This window comes from Nuphar pumila, chromosome 12 (genome assembly GCF_984573655.1).
Source record: "Nuphar pumila chromosome 12, dmNupPumi1.hap1.1, whole genome shotgun sequence".
In the NCBI taxonomy this organism is placed as follows: Eukaryota; Viridiplantae; Streptophyta; class Magnoliopsida; order Nymphaeales; family Nymphaeaceae; genus Nuphar; species Nuphar pumila.
In genome coordinates, this window is record NC_143260.1 from 12,597,536 (window position 1) to 12,620,901 (window position 23,366).

Genomic DNA, 23,366 nt, shown 5'->3' on the forward strand with positions numbered 1-23,366 from the left:
AATTCAACTTTCAATGGGGTCGCAAACGTGACCCCAAAATACAGATGCAGTTTCCTGGTTCGATGAGATTCTAGCATCTCGGACTCAGATTCATACCCGAGGAAATCTAACAGTAGAGACTAGGAAGGAAAAAAGGACCCTAGAACCCAAAATCGTAAATTTGGATCCCGCGAGTATAATATTCACCAACTTGGGGGGCAGTTTAGAAAAATGTATGAAGAAACAGATTGGGAGTGAAAGCGACCCAGCACTCACTTCTTGCAGCTGCAGGCTGTAATCATTTTCTTTTCTCCATCCCATGAGAAATTTACGAAGGCAGCAGATCTGTGTTCAAGAGAAAATGACAAGCCCACCCCTACTAAGCCACAGCATCACCCCTTTAACTCGCCTCATCATTGCATATGGTCTCCTTCATGGAGTTTCAGACTTCACAGTAAATGAGTCATCTTTGACGATTTAGTTTCAGACTTCATAGTAAATGAGTCATCTTTGATAACTTCTGCATCATAAACGTCAAGGGTATCTTCGGAATACAGCACACAACAGAGAGAGAGAGAGAGGGAGGGGCCAGATTTATGAATACTTTGGTGGCAGGGTATTGGTTGGATTTTTCTTATTTTTTAGGCCTCTTGTATTTATTCGCATTAAATTTTTGTCCCTTTGAATGATCTGGAATATGGACTTATGCGCATTAAATTGCCGATGGTTTTAAATCTTAATCCACCATTCACTCTCCCTGCGTGATCGTTTTGAGCTCTCTCTCTCTCTCTCTCTCTCTCTCTCTCTCTCTCTGTATAGGTTTTCTCGTTTTCTCACCTACTCGACAAGTAGGAAGAGGAGGAGAAGATATGAGACCCAAGATAGTGCTGTTTGGAGACTCGATCACAGAAGAGTCGTTCTCGGAGGGAGGATGGGGAGCATCCCTCGCCAACCATTTCTCTCGCACTGTACGTACGATCTCCAATTCACTGAAACAGTACCCTTTAATTTCTCCACACTGTGATCATCTGCCGTTATTCATCTTGTTGCTGCTATATTTGATTCATTAATATAATTGCTTGTTGTTGTTGGGATATATATATATATGAAACAGGCAGACGTGGTGTTGAGAGGGTACAGCGGCTACAACACCAGGTGGGCACTCCGAGTGGTGGACCGAGTCCTTGCTTCCGTGGGTGATCCCCAGCCCGTGGCCCTCACCATCTTCTTCGGCGCCAACGATTCCTCTCTCTCCGACCGGTCCAGTTCCTTCCAACACGTACCCGTCGAAGAATATAAACAAAATCTCATCACCCTCATCTCTCGCATCAAGGTGAGCTCCTGCAATTCTTAACTGTTCTAAGAGAATCTCTCTCATTATTTGCAACGGTTGATTGAATTATATAAGGACCATTTGGTATAATATGTATGGATTAGGAGAGATGGGGGTCTACTTTGATAGTGTTGATGACTCCACCACCCATTGATGAAGATGCCAGATTAAGGTTTTAATCATCTCCTCTAGCTCTGATGATGATTACCCTTTTTTTAGTTTATTTAATTGTGTTTGTGGTGTTGGTAAGGGACCCATATGGGGGTAGTGCAACTGGGCTGCCTGAGAGGACCAACCAGAGCGCTGGCTCGTACGCAGAGTCGTGCATCTCTGCTGGCAGGGATTCGGGTGTCCCCGTTGTGGAACTGTGGTCGAAGATGCAGACGGTCCCTGGATGGGAGAAAGAATGCCTTAGGTAAGTAAACACAGTTGAGTTGCCTAAAGTTAATTTCCAGTCACTTTCCCGATGCTTTCTGGCTTCTTGGTGCGCTTGAAATATCATGGTTAGGTTACGGGTCATATCTGGTGCAATAGTTGTGACATTTGTAAGTACATTACATTATATATACGCGTCATCACACCCACAAAGACATGTACTTCCCTGACTACCTTGGTGACCATGACTTGGACTGTGATTGGAGAAAGCATTTCCTTCACCAGGCCTCTGCTACCAACAGTTCTCCACATGGGGACGAGATGGACGTTTTACTGAACTGCCATCCTTTACATATGTTAGGAGAAGAGAACATCTCCCTCATCAAAACATTATATATTCAGTGGTCTTAAACAATGATGTATATCCAGGCTCATCAGAACATCATTTAGGGGTCTCAAACAATGTTTTTGATCCAGGTTTGTTAGTGTTTTTTATCATAGAGAGGCATTTATGTAATTCAATTGGAAGTTGTTGTGGATGCGGTAGAGAATGGTACAATGTAGAAGGCTGTGCAAGTGTCGGAACTTGAGGTTCCTGGACAAGGACAGGAGAGAGAGAGAGAGAGAGAGAGAGAGAGAGTTCCATGGTTTTCTTGTGACATGATGACCATAGTGCCTCATGTTATCCCTTATCTGATGTACTTTATTTGGGCCAATTTCATCTACTTCTCCTAAGCCAAAAAAACCCTTGTTGTTGTGCCAACTCTGGTGATTCATCAATGGTTTCTCTTTCTAACCCCGTTTAGTTCCACCTCTTTTCTCTTTTTTTCGTTCCTTTCATGGGTGCAATTCTCTCTCTCTCTCTCTCTCTCTCTCTCTCTCTCTCTCTCTAAATGCATAGGATGCTTTTGGAGTCGTCCATCTAGAAAATGACGTTCAGGTTTTGTTTTTAGAAAAAACAAAAAAAGGAAAATGACGTTTCATGAGGGGAAATGGTTGGGATAGAAGAGTGTTAACAACTCATGCTCAATCACATGCGGAAACGGATTCCATCTCCATCATACATTCAATCCTAGCCATCCAATCAATGACTAAATGGTTCTACTGGATGGCTAAAATTGAATGTATGATGAAACCCATCCTATTTCAAATGAGGATCCGTTTCCATCACATGCATCCTTTTCTTCAAGTTGTTTCTCTTGCATTTTACAACTTGGAGCTTGGTTCTATGTGCGCACTGCCTGACTGTATATTAACAACCTCGCTGTTTCATTTTTGTCGTTTCAGTCACGTTATAATTATTTATACTAATTGTGATCACTACGAAATTCATAAATATTGCCTGTGTTTTTTGGTCTCGAAGTGTATAAAAGGCCAATTATGATGAAATCAATCATGTAGATATGGTCAAAACAAAAAAACTAAAAACTAAAAACTATCTTACACATTATATATATAGGATTCTTAGAGAACACCTAGTTTAAAATTTTGATTTTTCAAAATTCGAGTTTTTCTTTTTGTTGATGACTTTACTGATATGATCTACATGCAATTTTAAGTACAAAACAAGTTGTAAATCATGCGATTGTGATGTTTGTATAGGTTTTTTAAAACTTTAAAAAATCAACAGTCTACAATGTACCAAAGTTTCATGATTTAAAAAGTTCTTATTGTATATCTAAAAAAACGTGATTCAAGATGTGATTTCTATCAAATAAATTATGTTGAGTACATCATTGAAGGCCTGATTCAGAAGATGCAACCTTTTTTTTTTTAATTTATAACCCAAAGAAACTTTACCCGGGCAAAGACCTGGTCTGGCTTAGCCTGCCATACTTACAGTCGTTGTCCCATCAGCATAAAATTCTGAGGCTAGGACCCCTGCTCCCCGGGGCCTATGCTGCTCATTGGCTTGAGGAGAAGGGCAATGTCTGTCTAGCAGCCAAGACCCCACCCACTACGCCAACCCCCTTGAGGCACTCATAATTAGATCAACCTGCATCTATAATTTCTACTATATAGGTGTAGGTGCTTTAGGTGTTTCCGGAGCACCGAAGCATTTCTATATATATTGTAATCTATTAGAAAATATGGTTTATTGGGAAAAGCCAGTCGACTTATGGCTGACACATATTTTTATCTTTTGAGCATAGAGAGAGAGATAGAGGCACGCATGAGTGAAATGCTTCTAAATTTGTAAGGGTGCTCCCACTCCACTTGATTTACATGAATCACGATTAGCATGTTTTATTTAATATTTTCATGTGTTATAGTTGGCTTGAATATGATGTTTTATACCATTTTTACACTCTTATTTTCATGAATTGTGAGCAGTTGATTTTCACTCATCTGAAAAAAAAAATCTTATAGTGTATTAGACATGATAAAACTTTCTAATATATATGATAAATAAACAATGCTAAACATATCTATCCCATTGAATTTACCATTTGGTGGTTATTTCTATATATACAAGAGTCTGTACCATCAACCAACGGGGGTTCCGCTTGTTTGGTAGGAGCTGTTAGTGCACGTTGCCATGTGTTGGGACGTTATAAGTTAAAAACCCAATGGTATGTTCTGTAACTGGTGGGGGTCTGCGTAACCCTAGCTTGACTATAAAAAAAAAAGTCTGTACCATCATATAGTATCGTGGTATAAAACCATCATATATTTTCTTCAATTGTGTGTCAGAAGTATCGATCATTGGACCAACGGGGGGCTCTGCTTGTCTAGCAGGAGCAGTTAGTGCATGTCACCTTGTATTGGACGTTGCAAGTTCGAACCCCAAATGGTATAGTTGTAAACTGGTAGGGGTCTGCCTAACCTCAGTTTTCTGAAAAAAAAAGAAGTATTGATCATTGGGAAGATTGCAGGGACGGTTTGCATCTTACTGCTCATGGAAACAAGGTGGTGTTGGAAGAATTGGTGGAGACATTCAGAAGGGAAGGCTTGAGCCCCGAAAGCTTGGCCGTTGATCTCCCTCTTCTGTCAGAGATCGACCCTATTGACCCCCTCAAGTCCTTTGTCGACATCAAATGAACCCAATGGAGCAGCAGTTAAAATTCTACAACGAGCAGCAGATCTAGGGTCACATGGTCTTTTAATAAACTTATTAAAGCTGTTGTTTAGGCCCTTCCTCTCATGGCTCCTTTTGATGTTTTGCTTAAGATTAGGATTGACAATGTTTTGCTGTTCCTTTGGCGTGGATGCTATGATGAGCATTCATTATGCATGTGAATCATGAATTGGCGTTATCATAAGCAAAGTACGTGACATGAAACTTCTTTGAGTTACAATTTGGTTTTACCAAGGCAGTACTGGTAATTATATATGGACAATATGTTTTGATTTTTTTTTTTTTTTGAAAGAGAAAAGTATTCAGAATTTATTGATTAGTTGTGAAATACAATAAGAAAAATGACGAGAATTGAAACTTCAACTGTGAGAATGGTTTCAAAAGGAAAGCGGGATTGAGGCTTGGCTATTTGAATTGTATTCAAGGGCAGAAGTAGCTAGCAAATTATTTGGCTGCGATTGCTCTTAGTATCCATCAAATGAACAAATATGTTTTGATTTTGCCCATAAAAAAAAAAATTGTTTTGGCACCCTCAGGGTATAAGAAGCCGCCTAATTGGAACTTATAGTGGGAGGTTGTTTTAACCAAATCTAATGCCATTCATGTGTTCATCATGGTCGATCAAAATGGTAGGAATGCCGGTTTTATTTTTTTGCATGGTCGATGGTTTGTTCGATTAAAGGGGGTTCAACATTACTCCTTTCCGTGTTTATATATATATATATATATAAGAAAATTATTTGGTACAGCAATTAATGAGTTAACATCATAGGTGCAAGTTGTATCGACTCAATCTAACCACATGGTTTGTTTGCTAAGGATCGAGCCTTGGAGTTTCTGATGTAAAAATGTGTTTATTATTATAGGCCATTGATTTTTGGATTCCTTTAAAACCTAATTACTTGTCATAGTCATAATCACATGAATCAAAAGTTTCCTACTAAACAAACTACGGTCACATTTGATGTACAAAAATTTGAAAATTTTTGCTCATTACTTTCATATCTTCATTAGTAGCCAATATATATATATATATATATATAAAATGTGAGTATGTTTTTGCAGTTTTTCGATTTATGAGGAATTTGCACTTGGATCATGGAAAAAATGATGTTTGGAGATTCAAAAATTTACAAAGATTTTGGACCATTAATTTTTTGAATATTATAAAAATCCACCCATGTGTCGGAATCGAACGCTTCAAGAGTTGATCCTTGTAAAATCAAGTACATGGATCACATCTGTACGGTTAGAATAAAAAAAAAAACTTGAAGAACTCATTTAGCATCTCTCTCTCTCTCTCTCTCTCTCTCTATATATATATATATATATATATATATATATATATATATATATATATATATATATATATATATATTAAAATAACATGATACAAACTCAAATTTTTATTAACCCAAACATGTAGTTACATCTGGAAGGTTAGATGTACAAAAAACATTAAAAAATTGAAGACGTTTTTTATGCAGCGCTGCTGACAGTCACCGTCTCAGAATTTCTCGATACGGAGACCGCACCGATATCGAGAAGTGCCAAGATGGGTGGCTGTGTGGCGGATGCATGATGCATTTTATGTGAACACTAAAAAATTAAGTCTTAAAAAAATATACGTTTGTTTTTAGCCAGGGATTCGGTATTATTGTTTTTGTCTCTTCTGCTATCAATCTATGTATTGTTATATGTGTACTGTGGATACTATCTCATTTGCTTTGGCTTTGCTGTAAGAGATGCAAACACCTAACTCACGGTACCAATCTTTCAAGTTGTACACGTTGGAAACTAGCTAGTTCATGCATGATTTGTGATACAATGGTAGAAATTACTTTACACTCTTCTATCCCTATACCACGCCAATGGGGATTGCATCCAAACACAGACATTACAAAAAAAATGATTTCGTTATTGTTAGAATTGGCCTGATCCATATCGGGTAAAATGGTCATATATATCGTATATTCTCATCCTAATAAGGTTTCACAGTTATCTTAAATGCTAATATATGAGATTAGTTAGCACATTAGATGGTAAGTTAGATAGTATCTTTATTGTTTTGCATTTGTATCTCCTTTGAAAGGTTGATTTGAATATAATTCTCATCTTCTCCAAACTATTTTCCATGCATTCAACTACCATTCTCGTCTAACAGTTATTGGTTATGAAAGATTATGCCATTTTGGCCACTTGTCCCTGGCGACACGACCCGGTACGCTGACACCTAATATTCAAAATTTCATGTCCCAGAGCCAAATCTATGTTTGTATAGCCCCAATGGGTTGGCACAGTTGGGTCATATTGAGACCAATGTTGTCATTTGGCCAACGTTTCAGCTGTATTCGGCTGATACCGATACTATTCACAATCAGTTTATTCATGAGCTCATACAGTGGGCCAATGGAGGTTTGTTTAATGTGTGATTGAACGGCATCCGAAGCTAATTTTGGATATGTAGCGCCATCCAAGGAACCTCATACCTGATTTTTTTAGCCTTGTGTTTACAGGGGTGTCCATGGATTGGGTTTGTCCTGGACCTGACCCATACCAAATCTTATAGAATCAGGTTATGGTGATGAATAAAAAGGCTCGATTAAAATCTGGGTCAGACTCGAAGGATCCGATTAATATATGGATCTGGGTATAGTTTGTGAAATTTCATACCAGTCTCGGGCCTGACCCGAGTTCTGATTAAGATCTGCAATTTTTCAATATAAAAATGATAAATAAATATTATTTTACCAGGTATGGTCTGGGTCTGATTCGTGTAATCTTTATAAGATCGAAGTATGGATTTTTTTTATGATGGGTTCAATTAATCCCAAATCCGAACCTAATATCATAATCTCAAATGAGGTTTGGGTCTAGTTCTACTTAAATCCAATCCAAACCCGACCCTTTGACACTCCCACTTGTGTTCAACCTCTATTGCATGGGTCAATTGGACAAAAGTTATGTGACCTCCATTGGCTGCATCCTCAAGCAAAAAGGTCAAGCTGGAAACCAATTGGGTGGGGGTGAAAGGGACAAGTGGCATCTCCTGCATGATTTCAGCTTCATGTAAGAAGGTGATGGGTCCATTTTGGTTGGCCCAAAAACAATGATAGGCATATTGATGCCGCACAAGCCTTTACACGTTTTGGGCATTAGATGCCAGTTTTATATCAATTAGGGTAATTTACTGCTACAGTCCCACCTTTTACCAGAATTTGCATCTCAGGTACAATCTTTTCTCAAATTTCTGATATCATTAATATATTTGTTAGTGAACAGATAGAACATGAAAAAAGTATAGAACATGAAAAAAGTATATAAGCACTCCATCTGGATTAGTTGATGCTGTATTGGCATATGGTGGTATGAGAATAAAACAAAAATATGACCAATCAAGGGTCTGTTTGAGATCAGGGATTGGAAAAGAGATAAGAACAGTAATGGAAGCTTAGTTGTCAAAAGTAACGCCTAGGCTACCTAGGGGGAGTCCCACCACTTGAGGTTTTGGGTTTGGGCAGTGTGGCTCTTTCTTCTACTGCTTAGGTTGTTATCGACTAGGCTTAAGAACAGTTGTGTCTTCTTTTTTTACTTTGACAAGGAAAAGTATAAAAGAGGAAGGGCTTAGTGCTTTCCTTTTCTCTCTCTATCCCTTTCGTTCTCTCACGGTTGGTTGTAGCGAGACAAAGAAGAAGACTAGAACAAGTACTCTCTCTTGGTTTACTCTCTCCATCCCTCTCTCGGTTTTTTTCTTCTCTTTTTTTCTTTCTTCTTCCTGTTTTTTCTTCTTCTTCCTGTTTTTTCTTTCTTTTTCCTTTTTTTTAATAATCTATTTCAGTTATTATAATATATATTATATATTTTTTGTGTTTGTGTTATATATATATATATATATATATATATATATATATATATATATATATATATATTGTTTTCTATGTAAGCATATATAATTATATATTAATGTATAGTTTTTATGTGTATTGTTTCTATTTTATATTTCTGTTTGTCTCAATTATTATTTGTTTTCTTATCTTTTTCACACTTCACACACATATCATGTATGCATATATGTTCTCTATATCTTTTCTCACACACGGATGTTGATGCACACACACACACATTATATATATATATATATATATATATATATATATATTGCAACAATGATGATTTTATGTCCTAATTATTGGCCTCTATAGTTTAGGTTTAAGATCTTTATAGTTTAGAGATGAATATTGACATATGAGACATTGGTTAAATATGATGTTTTTAGTTATCATGAATTATCAGTAGTTCAATTATGAGTTACGATATTTTAGTATGACATTGATGTAAATTTAATATGGTTAAGGCTTTAATTGTGTTTAAATTATTTAATTACCTTTTATTTACATTGTCAGTATGATTTGTTTATTCAATTGTTTATTTATTCTTCTTATTTGTCTACTGCTTATTTATATTTATTGTTGTTAATTTTTTTTATACATGATTTTATTTTTTGTATATTGTTTATTCACATTGTTAGTTGCATGATCTGTTTATTCAATTATTTATTTATTTTTAAATTTGTTGAGCAAGTTATTTAATATAATTGTTTTATATGTTTTATATATTGCTTAATTTTATGTTATATACATGTTTGTTATTAATTTTAACAGTTTGTTTACTATTATTGTGTATGTTTTAATTGAAATACCAACTAGTCTGCCTAGTTCTCAACTAATCTTTCTAAGGGTTCACCAACAAGGCACCGCCTATAGCCTTTGACAATTAAGCATGGGTAAAAGAAACGGGCACATGAGAGGTTTTTCTCAAATCTCAATACCATCCACCTCCCAAATCCAAGCTTCCAAATAGCAGCGTGGGTGGGTGAGATTTATGCCCCCTTCTCTCTTGCTATCTCTTAACTTCCAAATTATACCAGACGTATGAGATGATGAGGTCATTTAATTTGACAACAACAAAACTTTAGCATTAACTTTGACTCCAAAGAATGTGCAAAGTAAAGATAAAAAAAATGTTGTTCAGCCATGTTTATGGAGTAAAAGGGATGGTTAGAAAAAGCTTAGGTTTAGGGTTGGCTAGGTAAATGTGATTCTTAATGGAGTAAAGCTTCACAATTGGAACACCAAATAGGGGGGAGAAGCACAGTTCCCTCAAAGATGACATTTCTTACAGAACAGCTCCAAAAGAAAGCATGAGATACGCTTTGCTTGCACTAAAAATATGAGTGTTTTTACGTTCACAGCTTGACGTGGACATTAACAAGGTCAGCATATTGCTCTGCTCCTAACAATTCTGAAATTTCGTTCAGCTTTACCACTATCAAAGGCACCACCTCCTTAATCTCTACTAAACGCCATTGAAGTTAGTTCCAAATTGAGTGTGCATCAGGTCAGAGGAAGCTCTGACGGTAATCCATCAGAGCTCACTGATGCCATTCATCCATGCGATGAACAGCATCCACGAAAAAATGGATTCAACTCTTTTTTCAGCCGTTCATTTTGCAAACATTAGATGCTATTCATCTAAGGCACCAACAGCCCTGAAAAAAAAATGTGGAACCCATCTAGAAGATAGTCCATCCATGGCATTTGGGAGAGTCCATCAGAGCTCACTCTGATCTGATACTCTTCGAAATCTATCATGAAAACTATCAAGTACATACAAGATGACAATGCAGCACGAGATTGACCGTAATGGGGAAGCTGGATAAGGTTTGATTGAACCTCTAACCTCTGAAATTTGTACAAGAATCAAATCATATTGCCCGAGAAGACTTGGTTTTAGATCAATATTTTAAGCAAACCAAATCTAATCCATTATCCCAATTCCCAATCATCTCTTACTAGATTGGACATAACCATCCAAAAGCTGAAGTCCAATATTTTAAACCAAAATCTGGTTTTGGTCAAACCCACTCCACCCCGTGATTGAAAGCAGCAAGCATCGGAAAGTCAGTAGTAAATCAAACACAAGGAAATGAAAGGAGAGAGATACACAGGTACAACATAATCATGTAAATTATCTGTTATGGGCCTAAAAGAAGACACACTAACGGAAATGGTTAAAAGTTTCAGATAAATAAGAGGAGAGATGACCATGTTGCTGGAAGGAGCTACACCCTACCATTATGTACATCAGCAAAGGTCCACACTGAACAGCATTCTCCTCTAATGCTTGAACCCTCTTGTTTTAAGGCATTCTACACGACATCAATGAACCAAACAGTTGACTTTGACGAAAAATACAAACAAAATGCTGGTCTGTGGTGAACAAGCCCACCGCACGTTCCACCAATTTCTGACCATCTTCCGGACCTGCAAACAAATATGGTTTAGCCAAGGAAATGATTCTGAACAAACCTTAAGACAGACAGATCTATGAACTATCCCCGAGTATAACTTGTTAAAATATGAATTAATAATCACCAAATGTTACCAAAAGTGCAAATTCTAAAATCATATTACAGATCTGCAGCTGCTTGTCTCAGTTTTCTGTTTTTTTTACCTGGTTCATCACATATCAAGATTCTTCATTATTTTAAAATTACATTACAGATGTGCAAGCTACCTGTCACTGTTTTCTATCTATTGTATTTCACCTAGTTCACCGCATATCCAGATGCTAAAGAATGGCCATAAAGTAATAGGTCCTCATTGAGATATAGTTCAGGAAATGAATGGTTGGAGATCACATCATAGCCAAGGTCAGGACTGACCTAAAACTCTGTGATGATACTAACATATCCATAGATTTCTTTTAGTTCTTCAAAAAAAATATGAAGGAAAAAGCACGAGCGAAGAAGCTTCTGGTTTTTTGTTGCTCTTGAATGACATGCAAGCAGAGGATGATATGCAAAAGTTAGTACTAGTGATACAACTGCAGGTCAAACCCCAAGATGTCCATTTTAACTGAGAGAGCAAAGCATTCTACAAAACAAGTCATACACAATCCAGCAAACCACATGTTAGTTACACTGCATCAGGTTGGGCAGCAAAGCATTCTACAAAACAAATCACATACTCCATCCAGCAAACCACACGTTAGTTACACTGTATCAGGTTGGGCATTCAACTACGAAAAATTTATGCCTCATGCAAACCACATGTTAGTTACACTGCATCAGGTTGGGCAGCAAAGCATTCTACAAAACAAATCACATACTCCATCCAGCAAACCACACGGTAGTTACACTGTATCAGGTTGGGCATTCAACTACGAAAAACTTATGCCTCATATCTCAGTGTAAGGAGACAAGCAATCGTTTATTTTCCAGTGAAAACATGCCAATGCAATTTGGTGTTAAATCATGAAAACCCATGAACAGCTTTGTGTCTTATAGGGTTTATATGGTGGTTTCCTTTACATGCTTACACCAGGTTTTTCCTAAAGAATGAGCTAAATTAAAAAAATTTAGGTAAACCTATATGAAAACTAGGGATGTAAACAGATCGGATGCAGATTGGATGTGACCAATAACAGATTCGACTAACCGGATGTTGGCTAAACAGATTTGAATTCGGATTCGGATGGTCAAAAGCTCATACAGAATCTGTTTTTTTTTTTACATGTAATCAGATTCCGAGACCCATCAAATTTGGATATTGAATCGGTAGCAAAAAATCAAAACCATATCCGCATCCTATCATAATTGGATAACATTTTTGGCTTCAAAAATCCTACTAAATGGAGTCAAATTCAGTCGGATACCGGGTAAAATCCGAACCATTGACATCCCTAATGGAAACTGTATGAGTGAAATATAAGAATGCCTTGTAAATATGATGCACAGTATACATAATAGTTTGCAAATAAATCAGAAAGTGAGAAAATAATGCAAACAACCTTACATCATCACCACACAAATCATCATTCATTTCATGTACAAAGAATCATTTTGTGGCCCACAGTCACATTATCCAAGTTACGAATCCCTTTAATTAAAGTAACTATGCATACAAGCCTACATATAACCAACGTTGTACATGAGCTTTCAATATTAACTTATTACCAGGAAGATGATTTTGTGATTTGGTTGTCGAGTTTATTAAAGCTCGAACCAATGCCCGATGGCATGAATAATTGATAGCCTTTTCCCCTTACCATATTCTCCACTGTTTTGTTCATTCCAAAAGGCGTTTACTTCTGAATAACCAGTCTATAAAAAAAACATACAGCCACCATAGTAGGGCCAGAATTCCTGTATGCGACATAGCAGCATTAACAGTATGCTGAACAGACTACCTCTATGCTCTTAAACAGCAAATTAATACTACAGTTGTGTAGTATAGTACTCAGTTCACTGTAAGAACAGATAGAACAGGCTTATCTTTCCTCTCAGTATGCATATCATTCCGTCATTGATATGCATCATCCAAGATTTTGCATTGCTAGACCTTAAATCAAAATAAGAACTGTACTATATAAAGTATCCAAGTATGAATAATCTTCCACTAATTACAATCCAACATCAAGTGAAGCATAAGGAGAAAAAATCCACTAGGAAAGAATCATCAACCAAGCAGATCTCCCAGAATGTTATCAACCTGTCATTTTTTTTAAATAATTTTGGTACAGCTCCTGAAGACTCCAAAAGTATTTTAACTATACTGTACATATCTGGAGCTCCAATCCCTGTGATTACAAGCATCTCATGGAAAACACAAGTCTGCAACAGTGTATTTTCTTTATGCACTTTGAATCTTAAAAGGGGATTTTTTTCGAACTGGAATTATCTCATTGACATCTGCCCTAACTAAAATAACTGTGCTGCATACAGGTTTCAGAATTAACATATATACATTTCTGATAAAATCAAACATCATTTATATCCAAATTCATATATTTTTTCAGGCTTTCATAGGTTTAGATTTCCTTTCCTGATCAATTTTTTGGCATTAGTTGCTGCAGAACTTTTCACACATCTCATAATTTCAGATGTTTATGTACACAAACCATCTTCACTGAAGCATTTCCTCAAACAATGAATCTCTCCACTCCTGTCCTTCCATCACACGTTCAGCAAGCTCAAAAGCTCAAAAGTCAGCATTCTGATTGCAGTTTCCAATAATGTGTAGTTTTTTCAAACATGGTTATCTAAAAAAAGAATTCAGCTACCTAGGAGATGAAACTCATGACTTTATAGGAGCCAAAGAAAGTAACCTCTTCACCTCTTATGATGCAGTGGAGGTGACTCACTGTGATGAGCCAGAAGAAAATGAATAACATAGGATATTTTGAATTATAAACATGCGTTTTGGTTGAGCAATGCCTCTTTTGTCCACATAATGATGAAGCTGCCACAGATGAACTCTCTGATTATAATTTTATCATTAAGGAAATTAGATTCTCATCATCATATTTTAAATGTAAAGTTGCTAATCTCTGGATGCTCTTCCATTTTAATATTTTTTTTATCACTCAGCAAACTTGTTTTTGGCTGTTTTTTACACCTATTGGTCATGCTCCCAGTTAGATTGAAAATTTGAAAGCCTCTCCATCCATTCACTGGATATTTTCACATGAATTATACTTTTACAACCAATGAAGTACATGCATTGTTGGATGTGTAACCATAAAGATAGTACACATGACGCCATTTACTAAGGCAATGGTTATAGGTAAAATTTCATATAAACCTATTTGTGTATCAATAAAAGCACAATGCCTGTAAGATAAAAAAACTTATAAAGGCATATGGATGTCCAAGTAGGTGACAAAATATATGTTAATATATATATATATATGAAAAACCATATGTTAATATATATACGAAAAACCAATACCAACATTTAAGCAACAAAAAGGCAGATCTATAAACACGATGCGGCCCTCTGTGCCTCAAGGCGCCAGCCTGAGGCGCGAGGCGCAAAAAAAAAAGGAAGAAGAAGTGGGAGGGGAGGAGTTCTCAGTAATCAGTTTCAGTTCAGTTAGAATTTTCCATTTCTTAGTTACTTTTATATGTTATATTTAATTTCATATATTTTAACTTTTAATGGTTAATCTCAATTTTTTTAATACTTATTTGAGATTTTCTATTGCTTATTGGTTGTTGCTTTCTAGGACATTATATTTTTCAATTATATAATTAGTTTTCCAGTTACTTTTATATGTTAATCTCATATTTTTTAGTACTTATTTGAGATTTTCTATTTTTTATTGGTTGTTACTTCATCAATAAAGCATTTCTTTATTTATTTGTATTTTTAGAGTTTTTTATAATTTTTTTAAAGTTTTCAAAAAAAAATTGAGGCTTAAGCTTTACGCCTCGCCTCGCCTCTGTTTTTGGTGGAGCGCCTCGCTACGCCTCAACGCTTTTCAATACACTGATCATAACAGAGAATTTGTTTTCTTTAAGTTCACTGAATATGACACACATGCATGTATCGATCCAGCAGTCTTTTGACTTGTGTTACCAACCTTTGTGTTGATCCAACTCATGTCCTCAATACCACATTTCTGTTACTATCTACCAAACTAAACACAATCATGCAGAGAATGGAATATCATCAAAACTGCACCAGCAAGTAGAAATGACGAAACCCTAACATGAACAAGCTATCTTATTCATATGAGGGGGAGAGAGAGAGAGAGAGAGAATGTATGAACATTCTGATGTCCCTCTATAAAACATGTCATATTCCGGCTCTTGTACCTTACCCCATAACCATGTCAATAAGTTGAATACACTACTGAATTTCTAGTTGATAGTCACCCAACCGGAGAACTTACTTTATGCCCAATTGCCTATAAACTGCAGTCATTTATCCAAATGCTGTTTTCCTTCATCATTTTTCAACTTTACTTCTGCTCAAGAAAAAAAAATCCAGATGTAGATAAAAAAAGTGAAGAAGGCCTGGCATGCACAGGTTGAATGTGACATTGATTCAAGTGATACTTCCCTTCTGGATTTACAACTTTAAGTGAATATAACTACAACAGCAGCATCTATGTCACCTGGGTATGGGTACGGGTACGGGTCCGGGTACGGAGGGTACGACACGGCAATTTCAAAAAATGCAGGGTACAGGGACACGGTGATATATATATATATATATAGTAGGTCCAATGCAAGATCCATATAATGGTTTGTTGGTTTGTAGGTCCAATACAGTTTTTAGTAGCTTTTAGTAAAGGAGGGACAGGTTTTAGTAAAAAGGAGTTGTAGGATGATATTTGAATAAAAGAGGAGGTGTAGGTAAAAAATGAATAAAGGGTGTCCTGAGGTGACATTTTATATAAGGGGTGTAATTAAAAAATGAATAAAGGGGCGGTGTTCGAAAGCTTTAAAAGATGAAATACGGAGAAAACTCCTACCGCCTCACCGCTTCTCTCTCTGGGAAAGAAGACGAAGAAGACAAAGAAGAAGATGGAGGTAAGTACCTCTCTCTCTCTCTCTCTCTCTCTCTCTCTCTCTCTCTCTCTCTCTTCATTGTTGTCGATCTAAGGTTTCTCGATCGGGATGGCGCCGAAAGAGCAGAGCATGCTAGTTGAAAGAAGGCAACTTGAAAGAAAGTAAACTAGAAAATGAACAACTCTACCATAATAAGTTGGAGGAATTGCATCAGATGCTGCCATCATTCAAATGATGATAACAAAGCTTAATCAGATTTCACCTAAAATTATAAAGGAAGTTTAAGGAACACCATGGGAAACAAATGTATACAACACATCTCAAAACAAGAAGCACAGTTTCCAAAAGCCACCATGGAATAGACAGGACCAAAGAAATACCATGGGACCTCTTTGCCAAGACTCTGGATCCTAATGGAGTAATCTTGCAAGACTTTGGATGTGATTCCTTAGCATGGAGGACATCATACAAATAATCAATGTTGACATAGTTCCCACTACTAAAGTCTCTTGGGTTTAGATCCAGATCTGATTGGAAAGATCATGGTGAGATCAGATAACAGGGTCCAGTAGAAACCATGTTTTCACTTGGCATTTATGGATCAAATGTAGATGGATCCAGATCTGATGGGAAAGACTATGGTGAGATCAGATAACAGGGTCCAGTATAAACCATGTTTTCACTTGGTGTTTATGGATCAAATGTAACCAAATCAGACTTAGATTATATGATTCAGTGACTATATCCAACTCATTTCATATCAAATTGAGGATTACTTTCTCATAGTCATGGAATGAACAGCCACCCAACCAAAATTCCAACCTTAAATGTTACATCAGTCAGACTCAAATTTCTTTGACTGACTCCCATGCTAATCAAATGATGAATCTTTATTCCCCCTAGACTTTATAGGCTCACTGCCTCATCAAGGTTTGAATCAGCTGCACAGCCTCATCAGAGCACACTTGGTAGCCACATTCATCTGAAGTGACCTGGATCACTGCACTCCAGTATCCATAAGTTATTTTCCCTTTTGCTTTTACTGAGAGTGAAAACTTAAGCACGTTTTGCACAGTTAGCATCTACATCTACATTTACATAAACATGGAACAAGCACCAAGTTCTTAAGTGAGAATGGACAGTTTCCTTCTTAAACGACATGGAGAGCTAATGGCCATCATGCAATACATAATTTCTTTAATGTGCAAAAGAAACTTACATTTTCCCATTCCCCATGTATACATTTAGCCCATATCATGTCCGCGGCGAATGTGCTGCGTCCGAACCATAAGCAGAGGAGCTTTCACTATCTGAATCTGTCCATGGTTAAACAAATGAAACTATTAATTCATACAAAAGCACATTTTCAATGAAAGGGGTAACCCAAAAAAAAAGTTAGTGGTGGACATCAGGTATTCAGTCCAACAGGCAGTTGGGCACCTGGCCCGAGATGGGTCGGGCATGGCCTGGCCGATAGGCTAAACATGCCTGAATTGGGCCCACCCCATTTACAACGTACATAGGGCCCGATAGGGTCTGGCCCATTACATGGAGCCGAGTATAATTGGACCTGAGTTTGTGTCAGGCCCTATTCGGGCACAACTCGGTTCAATGTCCACCACTAGTTGGCCGGAACCAAGTGGTGCTGATATCTAATAATACATAAAAAAAATACATGGTTATCATCACAGCAACAAAATTTTAAAATGGCAAAATATTGGCAGCCAAAAAATCATGAGAAATTAAAAAAATTGAAAAAAAATCACATTTTTTGGGCAAAATATCGGCAATAAAAAATAAAATTTTATGAAGAAATACAAATCAAATATATTTAAAAATTAAAAAAAACACATTTTTCTGATAAATAGCTGTTAAAAACATGAATATTGTGTTTAAACTTTAAAGTGTGCGCAATATCTATGTTCTTACGAAAAAATCAATTGCAATATTTTGAAAATAACGCAAGAAATTTTTGTTTAAAACTTTCAAGTAATTTCTCATGATTTTTTCATAAATATCGCGATATGTGTCACTGGTTATCATGTTCCATGTACTAAGGGTGCAGGTTAGTCTGCACGAGCGTGAGAGAGATACCAAAGGGGGGGATTCTATGGATAAATAAAAACAAAAATCTTCACATTTTTGTTCACCTAATAATTAATCATTCTTTTATCTACATTTTAAAAAACATGGTCTAATCACCTTATGAAAGAAATGACTGTATGTAAAAAATACTTAGAATATTAGAGATATTTGAAAGAGACATGCTTTTGTCCATTGAAATTCATCAAACAAGGTGGATATGTGCATTATAAAACCCTGCCTTTTTCATTATCTATTCATTGATGGGACAAGGCCATGATAGGCTTCAAACCTGTGGGGAGAAAAGCAAAAGATAAAAGGAGGAAACAAAAAACAAGGATCAGTGTTATTATTCACAACTAAGGGCTACTTAAACTCAAACACTTGATTCGGAACTCTTCAGTCACTCAAGTATAAGTCACATCCATTTTCATGACTTTTTGCTGATAGTATCAACTAAAGAGCCTTTAATCAGTTCATCAGTGAATGCATACCATTAATCGAGTTAGAATTAATTACCGATCATGAAGAGCACAGATCATCACTAAACAGAGTCCAAATCTTCCACAATTTTGTCAAATCATCCACAAAAACTTTTGCTTATCTCATTAATATCTAGTCGTCGGTGTCAAGTTAATGAGGCTTTCAACAATGTTTGCCATTTTGTAGGTTATCCATATTTCAAAATATTTAAAACATAATCAACATCTGTCTGCATGACACACAATCATTTGATGATAGGGCTATAGTTTTTACCACTAGAGGAAGATCCGGAGTCACTACTTGAGCTGCTTGAGCTACTTGATCTACTAGCATCGCCACCTTGTTTCTTAGTTTCAACCGCAGGCACGGAAGGAGCATTTTTCTCCTCTGCGACTGCACCTACTCGCATGGCATCAAACAATTTAGCAAAACCAACCATCCCAGGTAACAAATGCAAGAACAAGCAGACATACAAGACTGAATTACCTCTATTACTGCTTACTGGTGGTGCCTCTTGAACAGGAGGAGCTTGGACCTACCCACAAAAACGTTGCAAGTTAAAATGTCATTCACCTACAGTATCACTTAGAAGAAGCTAAGAGCGAAACAATTATCAATCACCAAATCACTGGAAAGGTTCACCTTCTCCACAGAAATATGTTCGGATCCAGCTCTAGATAGGTTAGCAAGCTCGGCTTTCTTCCTGTTCTTGCTCAAGCTTTTCTTGTAGTTTGTCACAAACCTATCAAGCTCCCACAGTGTTTCTGTGTCCACGCTATCGATGTCCACTTCAATTTCATCATCATGTTGACACAGCGAAGAGTTCCTCTTCTTGATAATCTGCACGATATTGTCCAGCTTCTCTGAAGGTAAATTCTGAAGATTCATACTCAATTTTTGCTTCTCTTCATATGTCATGTCCCGCTTATGGGGATCCTTCGCCTTAGGTTTCTTCGGCGCAGGAGTCCTAACACTAGGAACACTCACATGCTTCGACTTGGGCTCCGAAAGGACGGTCGTTGACTCAGACCTGTCCAGTACTTTCCTTGGCTCAGGAGGAGGAGCAGGTCCCCTCTTCATCGTGTGGGCGTAACCACCATCGTGCTCCACTTCAGCAAATCTCGAATTCATCCTACTGTCCACGAATTCCCCCTCAAGAGACCGCCAACGCTCCTCAAATATCTTCAGTAGCTGCTCTGCCATGATATGAACATCATGCCCCTTAGGATTATACGTCATGGCGTTCCGGAACGTCAACCTCACGTCCTCCGCAAACTCGGTAGGAGAAGAGTACCAATTGCTGTTCAGACTCGATTTCACGGTACCCAGATCCATGGGATGCTTGATAATGGTGAAGTAGTCATGGAGACCGAGACCCTTCACATCGACGGGGGTGTCGAACACCCAGGCGTGCTTGTGCTTCATCAATTTGGTAAGAATCGCACCGCATTGCTTCAACGCCTGGCCGGTCGCCTTGTCGACCGGGTACTCCTGCTGCCTCGAATTCGCGTTCCCATTCGATTTCGCTTTCTTGCTGCTCTCCGGAGGGGGGAACTTGTCCTTGCCGAGGACGAAATCAGAGTTCCGGTAGTACTGGTTCGCCTTGGGCGTCCGCTTCTCCTTCTCCACGAGGTCGCTCCCAGCCTGGCTGTTCTCCAACGATGGAACGCTCAGCCGGCGCAGAGGCGCGCCGCCGCCCACGGAAGCCACCTCCGAATTCGTCTTCTTAACTCCGTTCCCAGACATCTGAGGCGGGCTGTAGCCAGAGTTATCAACAGCTGCGCCCGCTGAGTAACCCCGAAGCTGAAGCTCCCGAGCTTCGAGCATGTTGAACAAGCTCCGTATCTGGTCCAGCTCGCCAGTGAGCTTGCGGCGGAGCTCCCGCATCTCCTGCTTGGACCTCGACGCGAGGTTGATGGTGACGCGGTTCTCGGACCGCAGGAAGCCTGAGGCTCCGGTGGCGGCAGCAGAGCGGGAGACGCCGTTGGGGGTGGGCTCGCGGTTCATGGGGACGGCGGCGGGCTTGCGGCTGAGGCTGGAGGAGTCGTCGGAGGCGGCGTCGAACCTACCGCCGGCGTGGAGGGAGGAGTTGGCCTCTTCGGTGAGGGTCTGTGAGGGCGCGGCCTTGAGGGACTTGCTGCTGCCTTTCCTCATGTACACCTTGCTCTCTCCCCATCGATGCCTGTTGTTGTTGTTGTTACTGCTTTGGTTGTTGTTATTGTTATTGTTATTGTTGTTGTTGGTGGTGGTGGTGGTGGTGTCGTCTCCGCCGATCACCGCGCCCGACGCCATCGACGCTCGCCCGAAGCAGCAACGGCGCGATCGCCAGCGAGGGAACTCATCAACGGCGGAGGAGACGACACGAAGAACGATTGAACAGACGGATGGAGACCGATCGAATCCCAGGGGAGAGGAAGAGAGGAAAATTAGGGTTAGGGTTTTCAGAGAGAGAGAGAGAGTCAGAGAGGCAAGATCACCTTTTTCCTAATTTTCGCGATTTTCTTTTTCGCCCTTCTTTTCTGTTTGCTCCATTTCGACCGTCGGGATTTCGATCGAGCCCTTCCTCCTCGGTTTTTTTTCTTTTTGGCTGCTCGGATTTTTTGCAGAAAGGCGGTTCGGAAGGAGCCTGGTTTTTCTGGGAAGTTGCTTGTTTAAGAAACCCGGGTTGCAGATCAATCAGATTTGCTTGGATCTGACATTCTGTGTTCTCGGATACGGATTCTAAAGAGTAGGATTTACCCGGTTGGACACTGTTTTATTTGGATTTGGATCTGGATTGAAAGTTTTTTGTTGAATCTTTACAGGAATCGAGATTAAATCCAATAACTATTTTCCAAAAACCCCTCATTACTGAGGTCCCATTTGCATGTAAAATATTTGTTGAATCCATGTAGTTTGCAAAAGTTCACTCCGTTGTTTGCTTAGATGTAAACACCAAAAGTTTAAGTACAACCTTACAAAGAGTGTGTTCGAATGACCTGGATCTCAAGCTCAAGGTTAGATCTGGTATGAGACCTATGGCAAATCTTTTGTTTTTTTTTTTAAAGGTAAGCTGGGGTTAGGCATACCCCTACCAGCTATACATACAATGATACCATTGGGATTCGAACCTGCAACCTCCCAACACAAGGTGGTGTGCACTAGCTGCTCCTACCTAGGGGTGGCGGGTGGCAAAATCTGACACGACCCGCCAACCCACTTCTTAGCTGGGTTCGGGTTTGGCTTAAACGGGTTTGTGTCGTAAACGGGTCAACCTGCCTAACCCGTTTATTAAACGGGTCAGGTTTGTGTTAAGGGTATGCCAACCTGGCGGGTGGGTCAACCCGTTTACCCGAACCCGACCCACCAACCCGTTTACCCGACCCTGACCTGCCCGCCAACCCATTTACCCGTCTACTCGTACCAGACCCACCAACACGTTTACCCGACCCGACCCGTTTATTAAACGGGTTAATTGTATCGTGTCGGATTACCCATTTAATAAATGGGTCAGGTTCGTGTTTGCCACAGCTGACATGTTTAATAAACGTGTCGGGTTCGTGTTGAGGTATGCTGACCCGCCAACCCAACCCGATTGCCACCCCTACTCCTACCAAACAAGCGGAGCCCCTCGTTGTTTACCTATGCCAAATCTTAGATTCAAGTAAATCTAAGATCACCAAAACCCCCCAAATGCATGTATATTTGGCCGAATCAGGAGGAGGAGGTGGTGGCATGAGGAAGTTGTGCGAGGGATAAGGGATTCTAGAACCTTAATTAAGAACCTAAAATCTTAGATTGCCTTGGATATGAGACCCGAGCCAATCAAACACTTTGTGTTGTCATAGTTTATTTACTATCTTGGTTGGTTTAATCATCAACAATATATTGTCAAATTCAAGTTTCCAAATGATTAATGATCAATTGCTTACAATTCATGAAGATACGAGTAGAATTTGCCCAAGGCATGATTTTGGAATCACCTTTTAACACATGGAAACAAGGAAATCAATCATGCTAAGGATGATCCAAATGCTAGTTTCTACCAATGTTGTCAGTATCAGTGTCTGTGGACCGGTATCGGCCAATAAGTATCGCATCGAAAGAAAATCGATAAGCTTCACTCCTGAATTGTCTATTTTTTAATAAATATAAAAAAATACTTAAATTTATTTTTTAAATATTATTTTAATCACTTTAACATGTGTCACATTCTGATTGACAAGTAATATTTTTTGGCTGATTCAGAATGATTCATTTGAGTATCGGTATCGTCAGATTCTCCTGAATCATTGGCCAAATGATACAAGGCCGATCCTGATACAGACAACATTGGTTTCTACACTCCAGTACTTTATCTAGTTATACCAAAAATGTACCACCCTTCGATATCATGGTTTTGGAGTTTGGACCACAGTAAGCACTCTATCCGTAAATTTTGGCTTATATAGTTAATTCTGAATGGAATCTGTTGGAGCTTGTGCATGTGTAGAGCTGTTGGATCAGGTTGAGATGAATCCACTTCCGACCCGTCTAAATCACAGTCAAGTTATCGGTTGGGAGATGGGGCCAATCGACCTTCTGCCATATATTGCTATATATGTATCTGACTGTATGAGGTCAAACTCGAATCCAACTGTATCTATTATATTCTGCAAGTATATTTTTCACTTAGCAATATTAAGAATCTTGCTTCA

The 23,366-nt window shown here is 38.5% G+C and overlaps 1 protein-coding gene and 1 long non-coding RNA gene across 3 annotated transcripts; one reads left to right on the forward strand and one right to left on the reverse strand.

Annotated features, from left to right (window-relative positions):
- Positions 1-1,562: 1,562 nt before the first annotated feature.
- On the forward strand, positions 1,563-4,981 carry LOC149820021 (uncharacterized). The gene is made up of 2 exons (XR_016426424.1): positions 1,563-1,727; positions 4,564-4,981. It is a non-coding gene; the product is annotated as an uncharacterized LOC149820021 (long non-coding RNA).
- Positions 4,982-10,774: 5,793 nt separating this feature from the next.
- LOC149820022 (transcription factor GTE4-like) lies at positions 10,775-21,319 on the reverse strand. Of its 2 annotated transcripts, none has more exons than XM_089982067.1 (5): positions 19,333-21,319; positions 19,177-19,225; positions 18,964-19,089; positions 17,345-17,441; positions 10,775-11,089 (listed from the first exon to the last, which is right to left on the reverse strand). In XM_089982067.1, exons 1-4 carry the CDS (start codon positions 20,980-20,982, stop codon positions 17,380-17,382), a joined length of 1,887 nt encoding a protein of 628 aa, XP_089838193.1. In that variant the 5' UTR covers positions 20,983-21,319; the 3' UTR covers positions 10,775-11,089; positions 17,345-17,379. The 2 variants fall into 2 exon arrangements, with proteins under 2 accessions (XP_089838193.1, XP_089838194.1); XM_089982068.1 differs by having other exon boundaries at positions 18,964-19,083; positions 19,333-21,318.
- Positions 21,320-23,366: the final 2,047 nt, after the last annotated feature.